At 39.4% G+C, this 18,383-nt stretch overlaps 2 protein-coding genes across 2 annotated transcripts in view; one reads left to right on the top strand and one right to left on the bottom strand.

Annotated features, from left to right (window-relative positions):
- abhd12b (abhydrolase domain containing 12B) overlaps window positions 1–2,521 on the top strand; it is an 11,514-nt gene extending 8,993 nt beyond the window's left edge. The window contains exons 3-9 of the mRNA XM_015394206.1: window positions 570–699; window positions 788–825; window positions 1,078–1,157; window positions 1,595–1,677; window positions 1,747–1,825; window positions 1,908–2,041; window positions 2,119–2,521. Coding sequence (XP_015249692.1) covers window positions 570–699; window positions 788–825; window positions 1,078–1,157; window positions 1,595–1,677; window positions 1,747–1,825; window positions 1,908–2,041; window positions 2,119–2,137 — 563 coding nt within the window. The 3' untranslated portion in view covers window positions 2,138–2,521. The remainder of the gene's footprint in view (window positions 1–569; window positions 700–787; window positions 826–1,077; window positions 1,158–1,594; window positions 1,678–1,746; window positions 1,826–1,907; window positions 2,042–2,118) is intronic.
- A 31-nt stretch (window positions 2,522–2,552) lies between these two features.
- Window positions 2,553–13,554, bottom strand: pygl (phosphorylase, glycogen, liver). Its single transcript, XM_015394234.1, has 20 exons — window positions 13,224–13,554; window positions 12,854–12,955; window positions 12,688–12,766; window positions 12,310–12,413; window positions 11,629–11,760; window positions 11,371–11,482; window positions 10,140–10,222; window positions 9,927–10,064; window positions 9,443–9,535; window positions 9,080–9,226; window positions 8,104–8,267; window positions 7,445–7,559; window positions 7,228–7,329; window positions 5,571–5,718; window positions 4,590–4,648; window positions 4,374–4,515; window positions 4,087–4,294; window positions 3,874–4,008; window positions 3,735–3,801; window positions 2,553–2,793 (listed from the first exon to the last, which is right to left on the bottom strand). Exons 1-20 carry the CDS (start codon window positions 13,464–13,466, stop codon window positions 2,605–2,607), a joined length of 2,562 nt encoding a protein of 853 aa, XP_015249720.1. The 5' UTR covers window positions 13,467–13,554; the 3' UTR covers window positions 2,553–2,604.
- Window positions 13,555–18,383: the final 4,829 nt, after the last annotated feature.

Here is an 18,383-nt window from a genome sequence, read left to right as displayed (position 1 = left end):
CTTAAAATCCTATTGTACACAATCAGATATACCTGATAATAGAGGGCAGAAGGCTACACAAAAAATAATCTTGACTTATCGCATAGTAATAAATTAATATCAAAAATGTATTTCTGTTTTTTCTTTTTACATATTTTGTTAAAAGGGCAAATAAGGAATTTAAACCAAAAAAAGTAATTGTCTGTTTTGTTTTATTCTTGGATCGGGCTTTAAAGGGCAAATGATTTAAAGGGTCCAATAATCATGCTGTTAGACATTTTAGGGTATTTTGAAGGACCACGCAACAAAGAGTGAAATAGAATAAACCTCTAGCTGCAAGGAAACCACGTTAAAGACTTTCCCTCCATCCTGTAGTATTGATTTCAAAATAAACCAAATTCATGAAATATGACCATTGGTGTGTATTACTCTATCTATGACTTTAAATTTTGACATTAACTGTAAAAGCTCCTCATTTGAATTGGAACCCAGAAGAAAACTGACATTTAAATTGGTGTAATGTGATTTTTAACAATCAGCCCAAAGAACAATAAATGTAAAATTCAGGCTGTAATTTGTCTTTTAATGAGGATTTGGAGATTCCACTGGAGATCCCAGTGAAGCTGGACTGACCGCTGACGCCCTCTACCTGTATCACTGGGCAAAGGCGCAAAGCAAAGGGAGCCCGGTCTATCTGTGGGGCCACTCTCTGGGCTCTGGGTCAGTTTCTCCTGTGTTTTTATTTAGACCCACTGACTTCTAATGATAAAGAACCAAAACACAAATAATAATTTTTTTTTTTTTTCAGAGTGGCAACCAACACTGCAGTGAAAATACAAGAACAAGGTGAGTTAGAGTGATAGGAAGTCATTGAGGCAGATGTCTGAACGCTACATGCAGGTTTGGTCTAAAACATCAATGTCCAAAAGGACTTCAATCTCTGTATTTGTTTTCCTCTCTCAAATACCCCCTAAAATAAAATTCCCTAGAGTAATAATGCAACTATGCATTTCAGATTACAGTCTTCTACTTTTATAAATACCAACTTCTTATATGGTAGATTTGTGCATTTATCTTTTATAAACATTTATGCATCAGGGTCTGCTGTGGATGCTGTAATCCTGGAAGCTCCATACACGAGGATTGGGGATGTTATTGCAGATAATCTGCTTGTTAAGGTGAGGTGGACCTTTGCAGCGGTTTGTTTACCTTTAAGACTTTGTATGAAACAGCAGATTAAAGTCATTAGCAGCATTTCTGCATTCAGTTTAGGACCTTTTGGGAGTAGATTGCAGTTTTAGGCAATATTAAGGATATAATATGAATTTTTTTGTAAAAATAAGCTTTAAAATGTTTTATATTCAGCATCATTTTCATTTGGATTCTTTTTATCTTTAAAATTCTGCAAATCAGAACTTTAGCATCTCTATTCTTAGTGCCCTAATTGAAGACTTCAGAGCTCTCTTCCCTTTTCTAGACATTATTTAAATCAATATTGTCCAGACTGATAAACTGTTCAGTAAAAGGAAAAAAATAAAATAAAAGTATCCTATAAAAGATTTAATTTGATATATACCGAGATGAAGGATGCTGCTACTCTCCTCCTGTGTTCCAGATGTACACGTTGCTGCCAGGAGTTGAGAGCTTGCTCTGGAACTTATTGGAAAAGATAAACATATCGTTTGCCAATGATGAAAAGTAAGTTGGCATAAATCAAAGCCAGTCAGCAGCCATATTGATTATTACAGTCTGCTCTTATTGCTGCAGTTTAAAGACCCTGAGCAGTCCACTTCTGATCCTGCATGCAGAGGACGATAACATCGTTCCCTACCGTATGGGTCAGAAGGTACAGTGGATTTTCTTCCCGCCTAATTTCCTGTTGCAAGCGTGCCTGCTTTGCTAAAACGGTTTGCAACTATTTGCTCCAGCTGTACCAGATAGCGCTGCAAGCCCGGAAGGAATCCAACTCAGACGCTCGAGTTCAGATGATCACCTACAGAGGAAACCTTGGACTGTCCCACAGCCACATATGCTTGGACCCCGATTTGTCAGATGTGGTGCAGTAAGTCAGGAGATCAGCTTAAATCTGAGCTCAAAAATAATGTCCATTTGAATTTAACTCAGACTTGCATGTTGCAGGACATTTCTACAAACTTGATGAAAGGACCATCCTTCCTGCAAAGTCATAAAAATGCAAGACAACCAAAAACAAATAAAAACTTGCATCACTTTGCTTTTGAAGTTTTATTTCAGCAAGTAGAGAACAAGATTCATTAGTCTTTTGTCTTTCTAAACACTAGTTTTTCCTCTTATAAACAGTTTTTCTAAGTACAGATCACCTCAGGTCTTCCTTCCTTATAACCATTCAACTTCCTGAATCCTAAAACCCTCCTGATCCTTAGGAATGTCAGAAATGAGTGAGTTTTCAGAGCTTTTCCACCCTTCAGAGACTGAATGTGTTGGCGCTAAAGAAATGTAACAGTGCTTTGACTAAGATGCAAAGGGGAAAAAGATAAAAAGCACCTTAGATTCCCCTGAAAAACAGAAAAATAATAAAACGCTAATAAGTTGCATAAAGGCTTTGTTCTGTAAACGAAATGGCAGCCCAGGGGATGCGAAACATTTTCACATTTTCTTCAGAGCTTTGACCGTTTCCTCGATGGCCTCCCTGGGCTCACTAGGGGGAGGGATCTTCAGGTCGGTGGGCTCCATGCCCCACACCTCAGTAGCATATTCTGTGATGGTTCTGTCGCTGGAGAACTTTCCTGTTGCTGCGATGTTCTTGATTACCATCTTTGTCCATTCCACTGGATTCTATTACACAGGAAACACAGATTAGAGTGTGCATTAGTTTAGGAAGAAGACTCAAATCCTGGTATCCACAACATTCCATTTAACTGTTTAATTTTGATTTAAGTTTAATGAAGTTTAATTTGAATAATAATACTACTACATTTTATTGCAAAGCGCCTTATCAAAACACCCAAGGACACTTTACAGGCAGATAAAACATTAAAAACAGGAAGCTAAAAAGTACAACCATAAAGATGCCACAGAAAACAAAACAGCAGGAAGTAAAATAAAGCCAAAGGAAGAAAACAATATTGGAGTGATGCATATGACCTAGATGGGATAAGACTGTCTGAACAGGAAAGTTTTGAGTCTGGATTTGAAGTTTTTATTTTTTAAGAAACATTTTCTGCAACAAACTTAAAAAAAGAGAAATACAGCTTCTAAAGTATAGCATGCCCAATGTTCGTTTTTTTGGAGAATCCGTCATGCTGTGGGCCCATTTCTCTCCTTAAGGACCTGGAAACCCTGCTGGGTTCCATAGCAGTCCGTAGAAATTAAGAGCTTTAAAATAAATCTGGTGGATTGTGAAAGTAAGCTGAAAATTGGTCAGCATCAAGTCTTTCAGGAGAATATTGAAGATTTCCTAACCCTACAGTACCATCATGTCCTTTATTGGTGCAAGAGTCGTTTTTCCAGCCCAGTGCTCACAGCTAAGAGAAAACTCCAAGTTCCTAAGGGTACATTTATATTTTGTAGTTGAATCAATAACTGACTGAGTTATATTTATTTCTCTATTATTGCTATTAGAGCCTTTAATTGTGCAAGTGATCATTTTATTTGTATGAAATCCAAGAATTTATTTTTGAAGGAAGAATGTCTGCGAATTCTTGTCAAAGAATACATACAGGGAAGCATAATGACGAAGCTGTTTTCCTAACATCTATATTTTAGGGAAATTTTACCTGATAGAGCTTGCTGACTTTTTCTTGGCATTTTATGTAGTCTTCAAAGTCTGCAAACACTTTGAATCTATAAGAGAGAAAGATTGTCAGAAGGTGAAGATAGTTTTAGCTAAATAAAAAAAAAAGGTAAACATCTTACCGGTCATGTTTGAAGAGCATGTTAGTGAGGTCCTTAAAAAGCTCCGGATTCTTGGGGCTGAAAAATCCGCTTGCAATCTGATCCATTACTTGTTTCAGCTCAGGGATTTTATCATAGTAGGACATGGCATCATATCTGAAAGAGCAAAGCTTGTAGAGCTTAAAAAGAAATCCTCAGGTGAGGTTATAAATGTTCCCTTTGATGAAGCGTTACCCCTTCTTGTCCATTTCGGCCACATCCTCCACCCGCATGCCGAAGATGAACAGGTTCTCCTCTCCCGCCTCTTCTGCCATCTCCACGTTGGCTCCATCCATGGTTCCGATGGTCAGAGCTCCATTCAGCATAAACTTCATGTTGCCCGTTCCTGAAGCCTCAGTGCCAGCGGTGGAGATTTGCTCTGACAGATCTGTTGCAGGGATCACTGAGGAAGAGCGAATCACAGGAAATTACAGGGACGTGTTTTCTGTTCCCCAAAAGACAACCTTGTTATAATATTTTACCTTTTTCTGCAAGAGAAACCCTGTAGTTCTCCAGGAAGATTACCTTCAGCTTGCTTCCTACCACAGGATCATTATTGACCACATCAGCCACAGATGTAATCAGCTTAATAATCAATTTCGCCATGTGGTATCCAGGTGCAGCCTGTCAAGGGCGACAATGGGAGGGTTACATCATGTTGCACTGCTTTAGCTCTGCATCATATGGTTGATTCTTACCTTTCCTCCGATAATCACCGTTCGTGGTACGAAAGGTGCATTGGGGTTCTTCCTGATGCCTTCAGAAAAAAGCAAAAAACAGACAAAAAAACAAAGTTAGAAACTGATATTCTTTTCTTTCAGATTCCGCATATTTAATATCATTAAGGGCCTTCGACTCTGGAGGAGCTGGAGAGCTCCACAGCTGTGGTGGGAGAAAAAGCTGCCATATAATGTTGTGGAAGGCAAATATCTGGCAGAGATGGTAAAATGGCAGGGAGTTGGCCATTACTGAGAGCCAATGGCAATCTCATTCTAGGGAGAACTGCTGGGTTCTGTTCAGACAAGCCCAGAAATGAACTTTTCAAACAACTTGTTAATCATTATGTGCCGCAGAAAACCAACACTTCCCTTCAGCAGCATCAAACTGGAGGGATGGTCTGCACATAAATCCATTTACCTTTTAACACTTTTCAGATCAGAGGGGCAGCTCTACAGACAAAGCCAGCAGGGGGCAGTAATGGGACAAATTTTAGATTTGGGTTAAAAGGAAAAAAAAAACAAAAAAGTAAAAGCCTTTTCCTTTGGAAATGTTCACCACTTTATGGTCATTACATAAAATCATCAGAGCTGATTGAAATGAGTTTCATTATAGTAGTAAATTATGAATACTTGATAAACAGGCATTGCATGCAGCATATTTGTGCAGAAGACTCCAAACAATGAAACAGCTTTCAGCTAAGGAAAATTTATAATTTATTGGCTGATGAAATTGCTTCACAGTTTAATCACAGCTTTGGGGCTTTGTGGAAAATTCCCACAGCTGATCTTAAAGGCTGCATTCCTCATGTCTGTTTTAACATGAAGCCCCAGGTGGGTGTGGAATATTCCACCTGTGAACGTCACTTTTCATCCAAATGATGACTCAGATTGACAATTTGAATTACCTGCAAGAGCATTTTGTTTTAGATCGAATGATTAAGCACAAATTGCAGCACGTACGGTTGTACAAGGTGATGATGTGAAGACAGTTTAGCAGCTGCCGTTTGTACTCATGGATCCTCTTGACATGGACGTCGAACATGGAGGATGGGTTGATCTTCACCCTGTACTCATTTTCCAGATACTGGGCGAACTTCAGCTTATTGTCCTGCAAGAATGACAATAGGAGGTGAAAATGCTGAATCAGGAGAACATGTAGCTGCAAGATGAGGTGCCTCAATGCCTGGGTTCATTAGACTGCAATGACTTTTCATGCGTGCATATAAATAAAAGTAAAACATGTCATTTTCTATGCAACATGTTCCGTTTCTCACCTTCTGTTCCGATTGATTTTCTTTTTACCTTTTAAGGAATAATGAACCTCAGGAAGAGAATAAAACATGATTTAAAACAATTGTAGACCTAATCTGATTTTATGTGGGTGTATCATCATGGTCATCATAAGGCTCAGCCCCTAGTAGAGAAAATGTAGGTTGATGCTTTCGTAGCTATCCAAACTGAAGACCTGATGGACATCGCTTTGGGAGACCAAAGGGTTGCAGGTCTTCCAGCCACTGATCATAAATCATGGCGAAGTCTTTGCAGGTTTTTAATAGATCTTTCTCAACTTAACATTTTTTTTTTAAGCAAATCAAGGGAACCATCTTTAAAATGTAAGCTCAATTGAATTCAACAGGGCAGAATGTTTCTCTTTTAAAAACCAAAATTGGATGGATAAGCCTAGCTAATCTTTGTGAGCTTAAGAGTCATTTCCAATTTCAGACGTTAAAGATCCAGTATTTTATTTTATTATTTTTTTAAACACCGAACAAAAGAATAAAAAAAAAAGCTAACAAAAAAGGAAATAGTTCATTGTTTGTAATATTAGGTGAACCAAAAGCCATAAAGGAAATAAACACCATGATCATATTTCAAGATAACATGCATTATGCATCCTATGACTTATGGGTTCAAAAAGTAAGGGAATCATATAAAATGGAAAAGATAACCTACTCATTAAGACTTAAAAAAAAAACACTTTTAGCCTGTGCTGGGGGCCAGCAGAGGCTATGTTGATGGCATATGGTGTTTAGCTATTAGTGTGTCCTTATTTTAGGGTTTTAGGATGATGACCCTACAAATGTGAGGCTGAGATCAGAAGATATCGAGCGAAGATGTTTATTTTATGGAAAACTTTATATAGTAAACATTTGTGTTATGTACCATTGATGTATGGCTGTATTATTGCTCTGTAAAAAAATAAAAGTATAAGTTCTATAAAAAAAAAATAGATGACATGCATTAAAAGTGAAACAACATTTTTCCTTCCTTCTTTAAAATAAAAGTGGTTCAAGGGACTCATAATTTACAGGCTCTGTACCGGAGCATATTCCTTTATATAATATTGGGTCTTTACTAATGGGGCCATAACCGTTTCTAAAGGGGGCCCTGTTCCCTGCTGGCCCCCCCATCTAGAACCGTCCATGTTGCTGCCATCACTGTATACATGTTGGTAACAGTGGCAGCATTCTGAGTGAGAGCATTTACTGTAAAATGGCTTCACCACCACTTTAGAACACAGATTAAATTTAGATGAAATTTGCAGTAAGGATTTTAAAAGCCTCCATGATCAAGTGAACAGACCTTTGCTCAGTCTCAGTGTGAGGAAGCCGCCTACCTGTTTGACTTTTGAGACGTCACGGATGAAGGCCACATCGTCGACAAAGTCATTCAGCTTTTTCAGCTGGCTGAGGTCCTTCACGTAGTCCTCCCCAATGACCTGACAGCAAAATGAGTATTTTAGACATATTGGAACATGTATAAGGATATGCATTGGCTGCTGAGGTGCGATCACATGATTCTCTGAAAGGTTTGAAAGTTTGTCTCAAACGAACCTCAGCGATGAGCTCAGCCAGTCCAGGGTTGCAGAGGAGCAGCCAGCGTCTGGGAGTGATGCCGTTAGTTTTGTTCTGAAATTTGCCCGGTTCTAGGTCACTGAAGTCCTTGAAGCTGGGGGGAAAAAATAAAAGAAATTATGTACATGATCAGAAGAAAAGTAAAATTTTTCACTTAAATGAACAGCAGCCACTGCAAGATTCCTGATTTTATCTGCTAAATCAACCACATTTAGCCTAAAAAAAACCCAGAAGCTTCTGTCGAGAGGCATTAAACTATTCTAAGCGAGGTCCTGTTCAGTCTGAGATGCTTCTCCTATTCTCTGCCAATTAGTTCAGACATTTTCAAATAGTGCAGTGCTTGTGGGAATTTAAGTACTTAAAAAAACAAAAAACAAACCAGAAATGGGTAGAATTAATACAATTTTGTCAAACAGATGACAGCTAGATAAGCAAAACAATGCTCCACCATGTTCATTTTGTTTCCAACTATTTCCTCATTGAAGAGAATGAGGAAGTAAAAGTAACATCTTTTCAATCTGGATGCACAGATTGAAGACTTTGCTTTACTAACACTAAATACATTTAAAACAGCAACAGTTTGCCAAAGCTCCAGTTTCAACAAGTGATGGTTCTTAACCACATAAAAGAAAGCTTACACTTGGGTTTTGATGATGTTGGAGTGTATTTGGGCAACTCCATTGACAGCGTGAGATCCTACGATGCACAGATGGGCCATGTTCACCCTCTTGCAGCCGTCCTCTTCAATCAGAGACATCTTCCTCAGTTTGTCGATGTCTTTGGGAAAGAGGGCAGCAATTTTCTATGTGGATTAGAAAAAAAGCCTTTAGATTGTTTAAGGAGAAAAAAAAAAAAAACTTGCAAAAGATCCTTTATAATCCTTAAACCCAGATTTAGTATGGAAACCTCTCACTAGCCATGTCCTCCAAATACAGCCTTATGATAAAGGTGAAAAATGCATATGTAGATATTTTGAAAGGAATAAAAAGAGGTGCCAATACATTGAACTTCTTTCCCTACATATGAAAGTGGCAGTAAACCAACACTATGCATCATCCTGAACACACTGCCACCACAGAGACAGAACCAGAGTGGGTGCTTTTCTTCAGCAACGACCATTAGAGAGTTGATGGTGAAGAGAGATGAATACAGGAGAGTTTTGGAGAAAAAATCTGCAAGATTCAGGAAGTTTGCTGCCCGTTAGGACTACTGTACAGCCAGATATGCAGGGGAGGGGTTTATATTAAAGTATATTTATGTTTAAGCACAAATCAAGTAAAAACAAATTACATTTTTAAAAAATAGAATGTAAGATTGTTGCTTTTAACTTTGCCAAGCTGGTAGAGACAAACCACAGAAGAATGAAAACTATAGTTACTGCGAAAGGTTGTCGACTCAAGACATGAAATGTATGCAAGCCACACTTTTCAGATTTTTAACCTCATCCTGACACAGAATATACAAGTACCATTAATAATGTAAACATTTTTTGCACAGTTTTGACCATTAGGTTATTTTTTTCATAGCTAAGAGTAGAAAACAAGCTGAGAAAAAGAAAAAAGCCATTGCACACTGAAATCGACCCCAGTGATGCTTCAGCTTCAACATGCTTACATCCAGGTGAGCCTGGTTGATCTGGTAGATGATCTGCAAGTGTCTGGGAAGAAGGTTCTCCAGCAGCTCCACAGGCCAGCGCTCCAGAGCCTCAGGGAGAATCGTATGGTTGGTGTAAGCAAACGTACGCCTGGTGAGATCCCAGGCCTGAGGGAGGAGGACATGTCTCATTCAATGAGTGCATTTTATGTCCAATCTACTCCTAAACCTGGCTAAACACTTCACTGCTGCGCATAAACATTTAGCAAGAATGTGGGTTGAACCATAACTAGCGCTGCTTGCCCTTACTTGTTCTTCATTTCCTAATCAGTACTTCCTGTCAGTTACTATTGATTGTATCAGTCAAAGCAGACGTGCACTCACCGTGTCCCAGTCAAGTTTCTCAATGTCCACAAAGATCCTCATCAGCTCGGGAATGGCCATGGCAGGATGGGTGTCATTCAGCTGGATGGCCACCTGAAGAACAGGACGCCATGATCTCTCTCCTCTACAAACAGACTCAAAAATTTATTATTTTTTTTCCCCAAAGTCAACTTTCAGGCTAGTTGGGCCGGTTGTGAAACAGACTAGAGGAATCTTGAAAATGCATTACTTTAAAGATGCATTCTTCTAAATAATGCAACCACTCTTCAGATGACTTCACCATCAATTATTCCATTTGTCCCCCTTTTTTAATAGGAAACCATGACTAAGCTATTTATGCAAAGCTCAGCCACCTAGCAGCTTTAGTAGCTGCAACAGACCCAAACACAGGAAATGTTGACATAATGTTGCAAACAGAATGAAGCAAAATACCAACTGAAACCGACAACACCACTTCTTTTTTTTAATGAGACTTACTACTTACTTTATCTGGGAAACCATCAAAGCAGGTCCTCTTGAGGCTCTCCTTCTTAGTGGTCTTGAAGCGGCGGATGATGTCTTGGAGAGTGGCTGCCACTACAAAGTACTCCTGCTTCAGACGGAGCTCCTTTCCTTCAAAGAACTGCAAAAAAGGAGACATGTAAGGGGAAAAGCATCCAATGGTGGATGAGATGGAGATATTGAAAAGTGAACTTACATTATCATTTGGATAGAGGACTCTGGAGATGTTCTCAGCCAGATTTCTGTCCAGAACAGCTTCTATGTAATCTCCTACATTAACTATAGAGAGGAACAAACCAGATGTCACCAGGAGCAAAGCTTAAAGATAAAAAACAAACTGCAATGTTGAAGAGTGGAAATAATCACAATTAGAGACATTTTCATTCATCTTACACATTGGGTACACATTACACTTATTAACAGTATAAGAACAGACAGGTTATTTCTCTACATGTGGGAAATAAACAAAAAACAGAAAAAAAGTGCAGTGAAAAGAAAATAGTTTCAAGTTCTTTACAATGTTGGAATATATTTATATACATCCCTTAAAACAATCCTTTTAGACTCCACTCCCTTTGGGGCATGCAGCACATTTAGACTTTGACATTCTTTACAAAAATAGCTCAAGGTCATGCATACTGATCAGTGGCTCAAACTCAAATCCACAAGGGCTGGAGTCCTGCAACGTTTAGCTACGTCTCTTGTCCTACGTAACTGAAATCAGGGCTAAACTGCCTCACTAGCATGCAGTCAGTCTCCCAAACTGCCAGTGACTTTGCATTTGAGTGAAAACTGCTGAAACAGAGACCTGCAGGGGACTGGAGGGCCAGTCTCTTAGGGCCAGACCTTATATCTAGTCTAGTGGACATCATTAGGTGTCTCATGTCTTGCAGAATGAGCAAAAAGCCCACAGCATGACGCCACCAAACGACATTTACACACGGGCTAAAAAAATTAAATTTTTGTCTCCTCCTAAAACCAGGGAGCCCTTTCCATGTGACTGTTGCATAAAGGTCAGATTTGGCAAATGTGCAACTGATAATTGACATCAATACATTCTCGCAGCAGAGCTGTTAAATCTCTGCAGCTCCTCCAGAGACGCATTGTCACTGCATCTGAGATTAAACCTCTCAATTAGTGGTCATGTCTCATTCATCTGTTTTCATTGCTCTTTAAGATGTAATTTCACTACATTTCTCCAAAACACCCGAGGCCTTTACAGAGCAGCTGCATTCATACAACACTTCAAAAGGTTATTTGTTGGAGTGGATTTATTTAGAGGCATCCGAGTAGGAGGTGACACCTGAATCATTTACCTTCCATGTCAGTTATATAGGAGTTGATCTATCCTGCAAAATCTCAATATGCCACAAATGGAAGAAAGTGGTTGGAATGTAATCAGTTGGTAAAATAAAGGCAGCACTTACAGTCTTTCAGGTTGAAGTCATTCGGTGCACGGGCTGACCACAGCCTCATCGTATTCACAGTGTTGTTCATGTAGCCAGGAATGGGCGTGTCGTAAGGCATCGCCAAAACAACCTGCAGGTGAGCCGTTACAGAAAGACCACAGCACAAGATTATTCACTGACAATCTGGAGGAATTCTACTTTCCTTCCACTAAGATTTAAAACCATTTCTCCACCATGAAGCAGTTGCTAGGATATTTTATAATGTTGCTAGGGCACCTGAGTGTCAACCCATTTGGGTCCATCTCTAGTCTCCTCTACACGTCCATAGAAGTGAACAGGAAGCATATACTCAGGGCGGGCCTTCTCCCAGGGGTTTCCATGCCTCAGCCAATCGTCTGCCTCCTCCACCTACAGCACAGAAGGTCAAAGATAAGGACACTTTAGGACAAAACTCAGGGACGGAAAGACAAACTCTGCTTTTTGACCTTCCCCCAGTAGCCCGACACAAAAAGGGAAGCCCTTATAGTCCGTTACACCCCACATTTGCTCTTGTTTTAAGTAAATAACTATCACTAGCTGCAGAGCCCAGGTGCACAGGTTCATCTAGTGTCCGTAAACAGCGAGCATGCGTGCAGTTCAGAGTTCAGGGGGACATGTTTACACTGACGAGTTCAACCTGCAAATAACCAGCAGAAGCTTGCAGTTTTGCAAACTCCTATCAGAAGAGTTCTGCAAAGAACTTGCACCACCCCAGTCCTATAATGTGCGTCTGACTGCACAACGTTTTTCTGTCAATTATTAACTTGAGATATTTTCTGACCCAAATTCTCTCAACCTTATTCTCAGTGATTTTAGACAGAAATCCTTACTTTCATAATGAAAGGGCTGTATAGTGGTGGGTGAAGTCTCAGGCAGTTTTAAAATAGAGGTAGATTTTATTTTTTAAAGAACACTTACTTGCCAACCGTCTCTTATCTTCTGATTAAAGATGCCGTATTCATATCGGATACCGTAACCATATGCTGCAAGACCCAAGGTGGCCATGGAATCCAAGAAACATGCTGCAAAACAGTAATATTATATTCTAGTTAGAATAAAGAGCTGGAGGGATATTTTGACAGCACAAGGGAAGTTTCAAAAGTTTGTTCATTTCCATCCGATGTTGAAAACATTCTTAGGTCGAGTTTCTTCACATGTTCAGTAGACATGCAGATTTTTATTTTAGAGAACAGCCAATGTAGCCTGGAGATAATAATGGTTCAGGTTGCAAAGGAAATGGATTGTATGCATTAAAAAAAAGGATCTTTGGGGAAAACTTCACTTTATTCTTCTTACCTGCCAGCCTGCCCAGCCCTCCATTCCCCAGTCCTGCATCCTCCTCGATCTCCTCCAGCTCCTCCATATCCAGGCCAAGCTGCAGGAGAAATAATAAAAAACATCAAACTCTTTGGTTCAGCTTCTGCAACTTGGGTCTAGGTGTCCAAATAAATGACCGTCTGACCTGGTAGATGGCCTCATCACAGGCATTCTGCAGGCCCAAGTTGATCATGGTGTTCTGCAGCGTCCGGCCCATGTAGAACTCCAGGGACAGATAATAAACCCTCTGCAAGAAGAAACCCTTAGCAGCTTTGAACATTGAATATATCAATAAGAAACTGCATCTTGCATATGTAGATTAGGGCTTTAAAATAAGGACTAGAAGTGGAGCAACCATGTATTTCCAGCCACAGAATATGTGAAGCTGATGCACTGACCTGAAAACACAAAAGCTTCTTTGTATGTAGAAAACTTTATGCAACACAAACTTAGATGCTTGCAGGAGTGGAAGTGTTTAATTTGCATTTAGATGCATTTGCAGGTGGATCTTTTACCTTGGGGTCTGCTTCATAGTAGAACTGTTGCGTCCTAATCCATCTCCCCACCAGGTGGTCTCTAACAGTGTGGGCCAGAGCAAAGTAGTAATCCCTGGGCGTTGCTATGTTCCTGTCTTTCACCAGGGTGAAGTGCAGGTGGCGATTAAAGCCCTTCTTCAGCTCGGCCACGTTCTCCACTCCCACGATCCCCCGGATGCTGATCTGTTTGCGCTTCTCTTGGTCGGTGAGAGGAGTCGCCATGGTGGCTCCTGTGCAGGTAGTTAGATCTGCTGCTGCTAGAAACGCCTCAACTCTGCCCAACAGAGTAAAGTAAAGAGGAATGGAGCAACATCCGCAGTTTTCATGAAGGATCCTCCTCCTCAGGCTGTTGTTCATTGGTGAGTTCAAGGGGAGGGGGGTGTGTCCCTTTCAAAGCCTCAGCTGAGAACTAGAGGAGGGGGGGTGGGGGGTTCAGCTGAGTTGAATTTCAATCACAACTCCTAGGATGGGATGGGGGAAGGGTTGAGGGTCTGTTTTGGAGAGGAAAAACACAGCAGGAACTAAAAAACAACCAGAAAGAACAACAGAAAAAAAGACTGAGGTGCAGAAACTGCAGGAAGGGCAGCACTTGATAATGGGAAGTTTCTACTGAGGGATCTAGTTAGACCAGACTTCATGTTTTTGGTTCAGACATGTTACTTTGAAATTAATTAAAAAACCCTACTATTATATGATTGTTCCTTATGTTCCTAACTTCGCTCTCAATCTGCAGGTTTACTAGTGGTTCCTAGAATTTCTAAAAGTAGAATGGGAGGCAGATCTTTTAGTTCTCAGGCTCCTCTCCTGTGGAACCAACTACCAGTTTTAGTCCGTGAGGCAGACACCCTGTCTACTTTTAAGGCTAGGCTTAAAACTTTCCTTTTTGATAAAGCTTCTAGTTAGAGTGGCTCAGGTTATCCTGAGCTATCTCTATAGTTCTGCTGCTATAGGCTTAGACTGCTGGAGGACATAGGGACCCCTTTTTCATCATTCTGCTTCATTCTATCCAGACGCGCTGGAAGCTGTTTCAAGCGAGGGGGGCTGATGGCTGGGTTGGAAAACACGTGACGTCATTATGTTGAGGGCTGTGGCTGACGTTTTTAACATAATATTGTAGGCCTACATTTGTCGCCAAAAACTGCCATTTAAAATGCATCGGAACAAAGCATGAACATTTTAAACTTTATTTCTTCTCTTTTAATCATTCGAAACAAACAAGAGCTCCCAATCAACAGGATCAGGAATACAGGATCAGGAATGAAACATGGCCTAAATATAGCCTAAACTGAGCATTGAACGTCTTGAAAGTCCATTCGACTATGGATATGGGGAATGATTTCATATCTGAAACAAAAAACACACACAAAAAAAAATTAACTAATTTCATATTTTATCACTAAATAGCTTAATACAGACATAATATTTAGTGATATGCAGCCTTATTCTAGCGTATAGGGGAATTAAAACCATTTCTTACCTCGAATTGTTTAGAAATATGTTTCTGCTGCCTATTGCTAGCCATGCCTAAACGAATGTGAGGTGGCGGAAGCTTCCGGGGGAGTAGCCTAGTTTTTAATGAAATATTAAAATAATGAATCATTAGTTTATATCTTACACACAGCCCATCATTTTAATCCCATGTCAAACACAGTCTTCTGAAAAATAAATACATAAATAATTTCATGTTTTTAAGTACAATATTATGTTACTCCACAGCCCCCCACCATGGGGGGCTGATGCTATGACGAGGGAGGCTGCAGCCCCCGCAGCACCCCCCTTCCCGTGCCACTGATTCTATCTCTATTCTCCCACTCTGCAGAATCTGTTAGTTCAATCTCTAACGTTCTGCTCTCTCTGCTTTTTCTCATAGTAGCTTCATCTGGTCTGTTCCTGTTTGGCTGTGACTCCATCTTGGAGAGAAATATCAGCTGTGCTGCTGCCATCAACACCTTTGTTTCTAGATGTTGGAGCTTGGCCTGTTTTCCAGTGTAGTCCTGTTTCTCTCACTGTGACTAACTGGATGTGCTCTCTTCATCCTCTGACATGGGAGCTGGCTCGGAGCTCGTCTGCCTGGCTGTGTGTTTCCTGGACAGGGCCGCCTGTGGAGCTGGTTGACAGTTGCCTTTTGTATCTATGCTTCTTTTTCTATGTCTGCTTCTGTCTCCTTGAACCCCAGTGGGCCTCAGCAGATGGCCGCTCACACTGAGCCTGGTTCTGCTGGAGGTTTCTTCCTGTTCAAAGGGAGTTTTTCCTCTCCACTGTCGCTACAAGTGTTTTTTGTGTGGGGTTTTTGTGGAGTGTCTGTGTGTCTGTGCTCTGCTGTTTTTTTTTTTAGAGAGAACTTTGAATCAATCAGACTGGATGATCTGGTGAACTGGAAAGTGCCTTGAGATGACTTGTGTTGTGAATTGGCGCTATAGAAATAAACTGAATAGAATTGAAATTAAATTGAATATATATATGCGTATATATTTAATTATATATGATCTGAACGTCAATATAATTGCGGTTTGCACCATGTGTTTTTCTCCCACATTGTTTACATTTGATCACTGCTGCTGTTTAGAAAATGGAAATGTTCATTTCACTGCTAAGCTGCTGCTCATTTACTGCCTGAAAGCTGTACAAAACTAATCTAAATAAAACAATAAAAGTCTAAGTCAATTTATCTAGATTCATATTCTCTCTTCACCTTTTGTATCTTTTTTTTTTATTCATTCATCTGTTGCTTTTATTTGCATGATGCCACAATACAATAAAAATACATCATATGTATTCAAAAGTATCTAGAGAATACACTAAAAAACAATATTCAGTATTTCTACCTGGAATATTTATCCCGATCAGGTGCCCTTAATGTTTTAAAGTTGGATAAGTGCATTTTATTATAATAAAACAAGCACAATTTTTTCAAGACACCTTTAAAATGTTTAGGGCAGCAAAATGACGTAAAAATGTGCAAATTGAGATCCCGAAAGGATGTATTGTTGTATACGAACATGTTAGTTTGCACCCAACACGAGGCCTTTTGCACTGGCTTTAACAACCTACCATTTAAAATCGTTTTCTATCGTGTGTTCATAGTTTGTTTCTTGTAAAGAAACTTTATTTGTGAGGTTTCAGGATTTCCAAGAATCAAAATAAAATGGATTAAGGTGCAGTAAGTTTTCAGTCAATATCACTCCCTTAAATTAAACTGTTGCAAAACATTTCATAATCATTTATATTAGCAATTCAGTGGAGTGTAGTCTTAACTAATACACTTCACATGAATAACATAAATTAAAAGCATTTTGTTTACAGCCCAAAAATGGAAATAGAAAATGACATATAAACAAACAATATTTACATTTTAATTAGATGATTTTCTAATTTTCCAATCGACACAATTTGCTTCAAAGTTACCTAGTGAGCGTTTATGGAATTCCTTACATGGCATAATATATTTATATTTCATCTTAAATGAAAGTAGGATAAAATGCTAAATACTTTTTTTACAAATTAATGATTTTTTTTCATTTTTCCAGTATTTATCTATCAGAGGAAATCCCCCTGTCCTACTTATCAGTTTGCAGTTACAAGGCGACACATTAAAAAGTTCATTACACTGCAAAAAATCTAAATCTAGATAAGTATTTCTTCTTAAAATAAGTGCATATGTTATTGAATTGAGGAGGTTAAAGAGACATTTTGCCAATGAAGCAAGACAATTTACACTTAAAATAAGAAAACACAATTGCATTGTCTTATTCCAAGCGCATTTTATCTAATTATCTTATTTTAAGAGTAAAAATACTCATTCGATTGGCAAACTATCTCATTTACCTACTCAAATTAAGGATGAATACACTTAATTTAGGAATTTTTTACTTATTTCTAGATCGTCTTTGCAGTGTAAATATGTTTAATTCAGTTTCGGTCGTATACTTTTAACACTTAGATGTCAGATATCTAGAAATGTTCTCATTCAGTGCGGGAAAACACAATGCTGAAATGGGGTTGCTATGAATCCAGCACTTCATACTTTGCTAGACATTTACAGAATTCCTATTCCAGAGAAGACGTGTAAAGTATGATTGGCAGGCAGGGCTGTGGCCCAAAAAAGCTGGGGTTCAGAGGTGGCCCCCCCATGACCTCTGTGAAACACACTCTGTTAGACATCCTATACCTACAATTGTCATCAGTCAGCAGCAGTCATACGTCTTTCACTACCAACACCATACGGCCCCATCTAATCCGGTTAGTGAGGTAGGTGGGCGGGTTGCACGTTTAGCTCTCTTTAAAGCAATTTCTTGGTTCTGCAACCGGGTGTTTGCCACTCTAGTACATCAGTAGCTGTGATGTAGGGGAGTGGCAGCCCAGAGAACGTGGAATCCTGAGTTTGAGTCCCACTCTGGCTCTCTGAGAAAGACCCCTAACCCCACACTGCTCCCTGGGTGCCCCATGTTGGCAGCCAACTGCTCCTGAAGGGGATGAGTTAAATGCAGAGGTAAATTTCTCCAACATGAGATCAATAGAGTTAAATTATTATCATTATTTTTGGGACAGTTTGCAGTTTTCTTACACTGACTGTATCAGCTGACAAGCGAAGGTCTAGAGACATCATGTGATCCAAAGCTTGCAGCAAATTCACTTGTATTCTCAAAAATCTTACATTTTTATGTCAATTAATATGCCTATTTTTAATTTTTGTTTTGGTTGGGGGTGGGGGACCTTTTAAACAATCATTACTGAACTATATCATTTCTTGAGTACATTATGCAAAAGGGATTAAGTCCTAAAGTAGAAATATCACCAGTGCTGCCATTACTGGATTGCAGGACATGACTGAAACATTTAATAAATACTTAAGTCCCGTAGGTTGATCACAGTTTCTATGAACTTAATGATATTAGCAAGGTTAATAATACAGAACTTCATGTTTATAGGGGTATGAATATAAAGTGGCACAGAGGTCTTTCTTTAAGCAACAGTCCACTATGCTGAACAATGATTCATTTTGTACTTCGCTGTCACAGACTATAAGCCACATATGTCAAAGTGAAGCCCAGAGATGGCAAAAGTACTCACTTTCTGTACTTGAGTAAAAGTACAGATACTTGTGTTAAAAAAATACTCTGGTAAAAGTGGAAGTACTGA

This window comes from Cyprinodon variegatus, unplaced genomic scaffold, assembly GCF_000732505.1.
Source record: "Cyprinodon variegatus isolate N-32 unplaced genomic scaffold, C_variegatus-1.0 Scaffold678, whole genome shotgun sequence".
NCBI lineage: Eukaryota > Metazoa > Chordata > Actinopteri > Cyprinodontiformes > Cyprinodontidae > Cyprinodon > Cyprinodon variegatus.
This window is presented reverse-complemented; position numbering and strand designations above follow the sequence as displayed.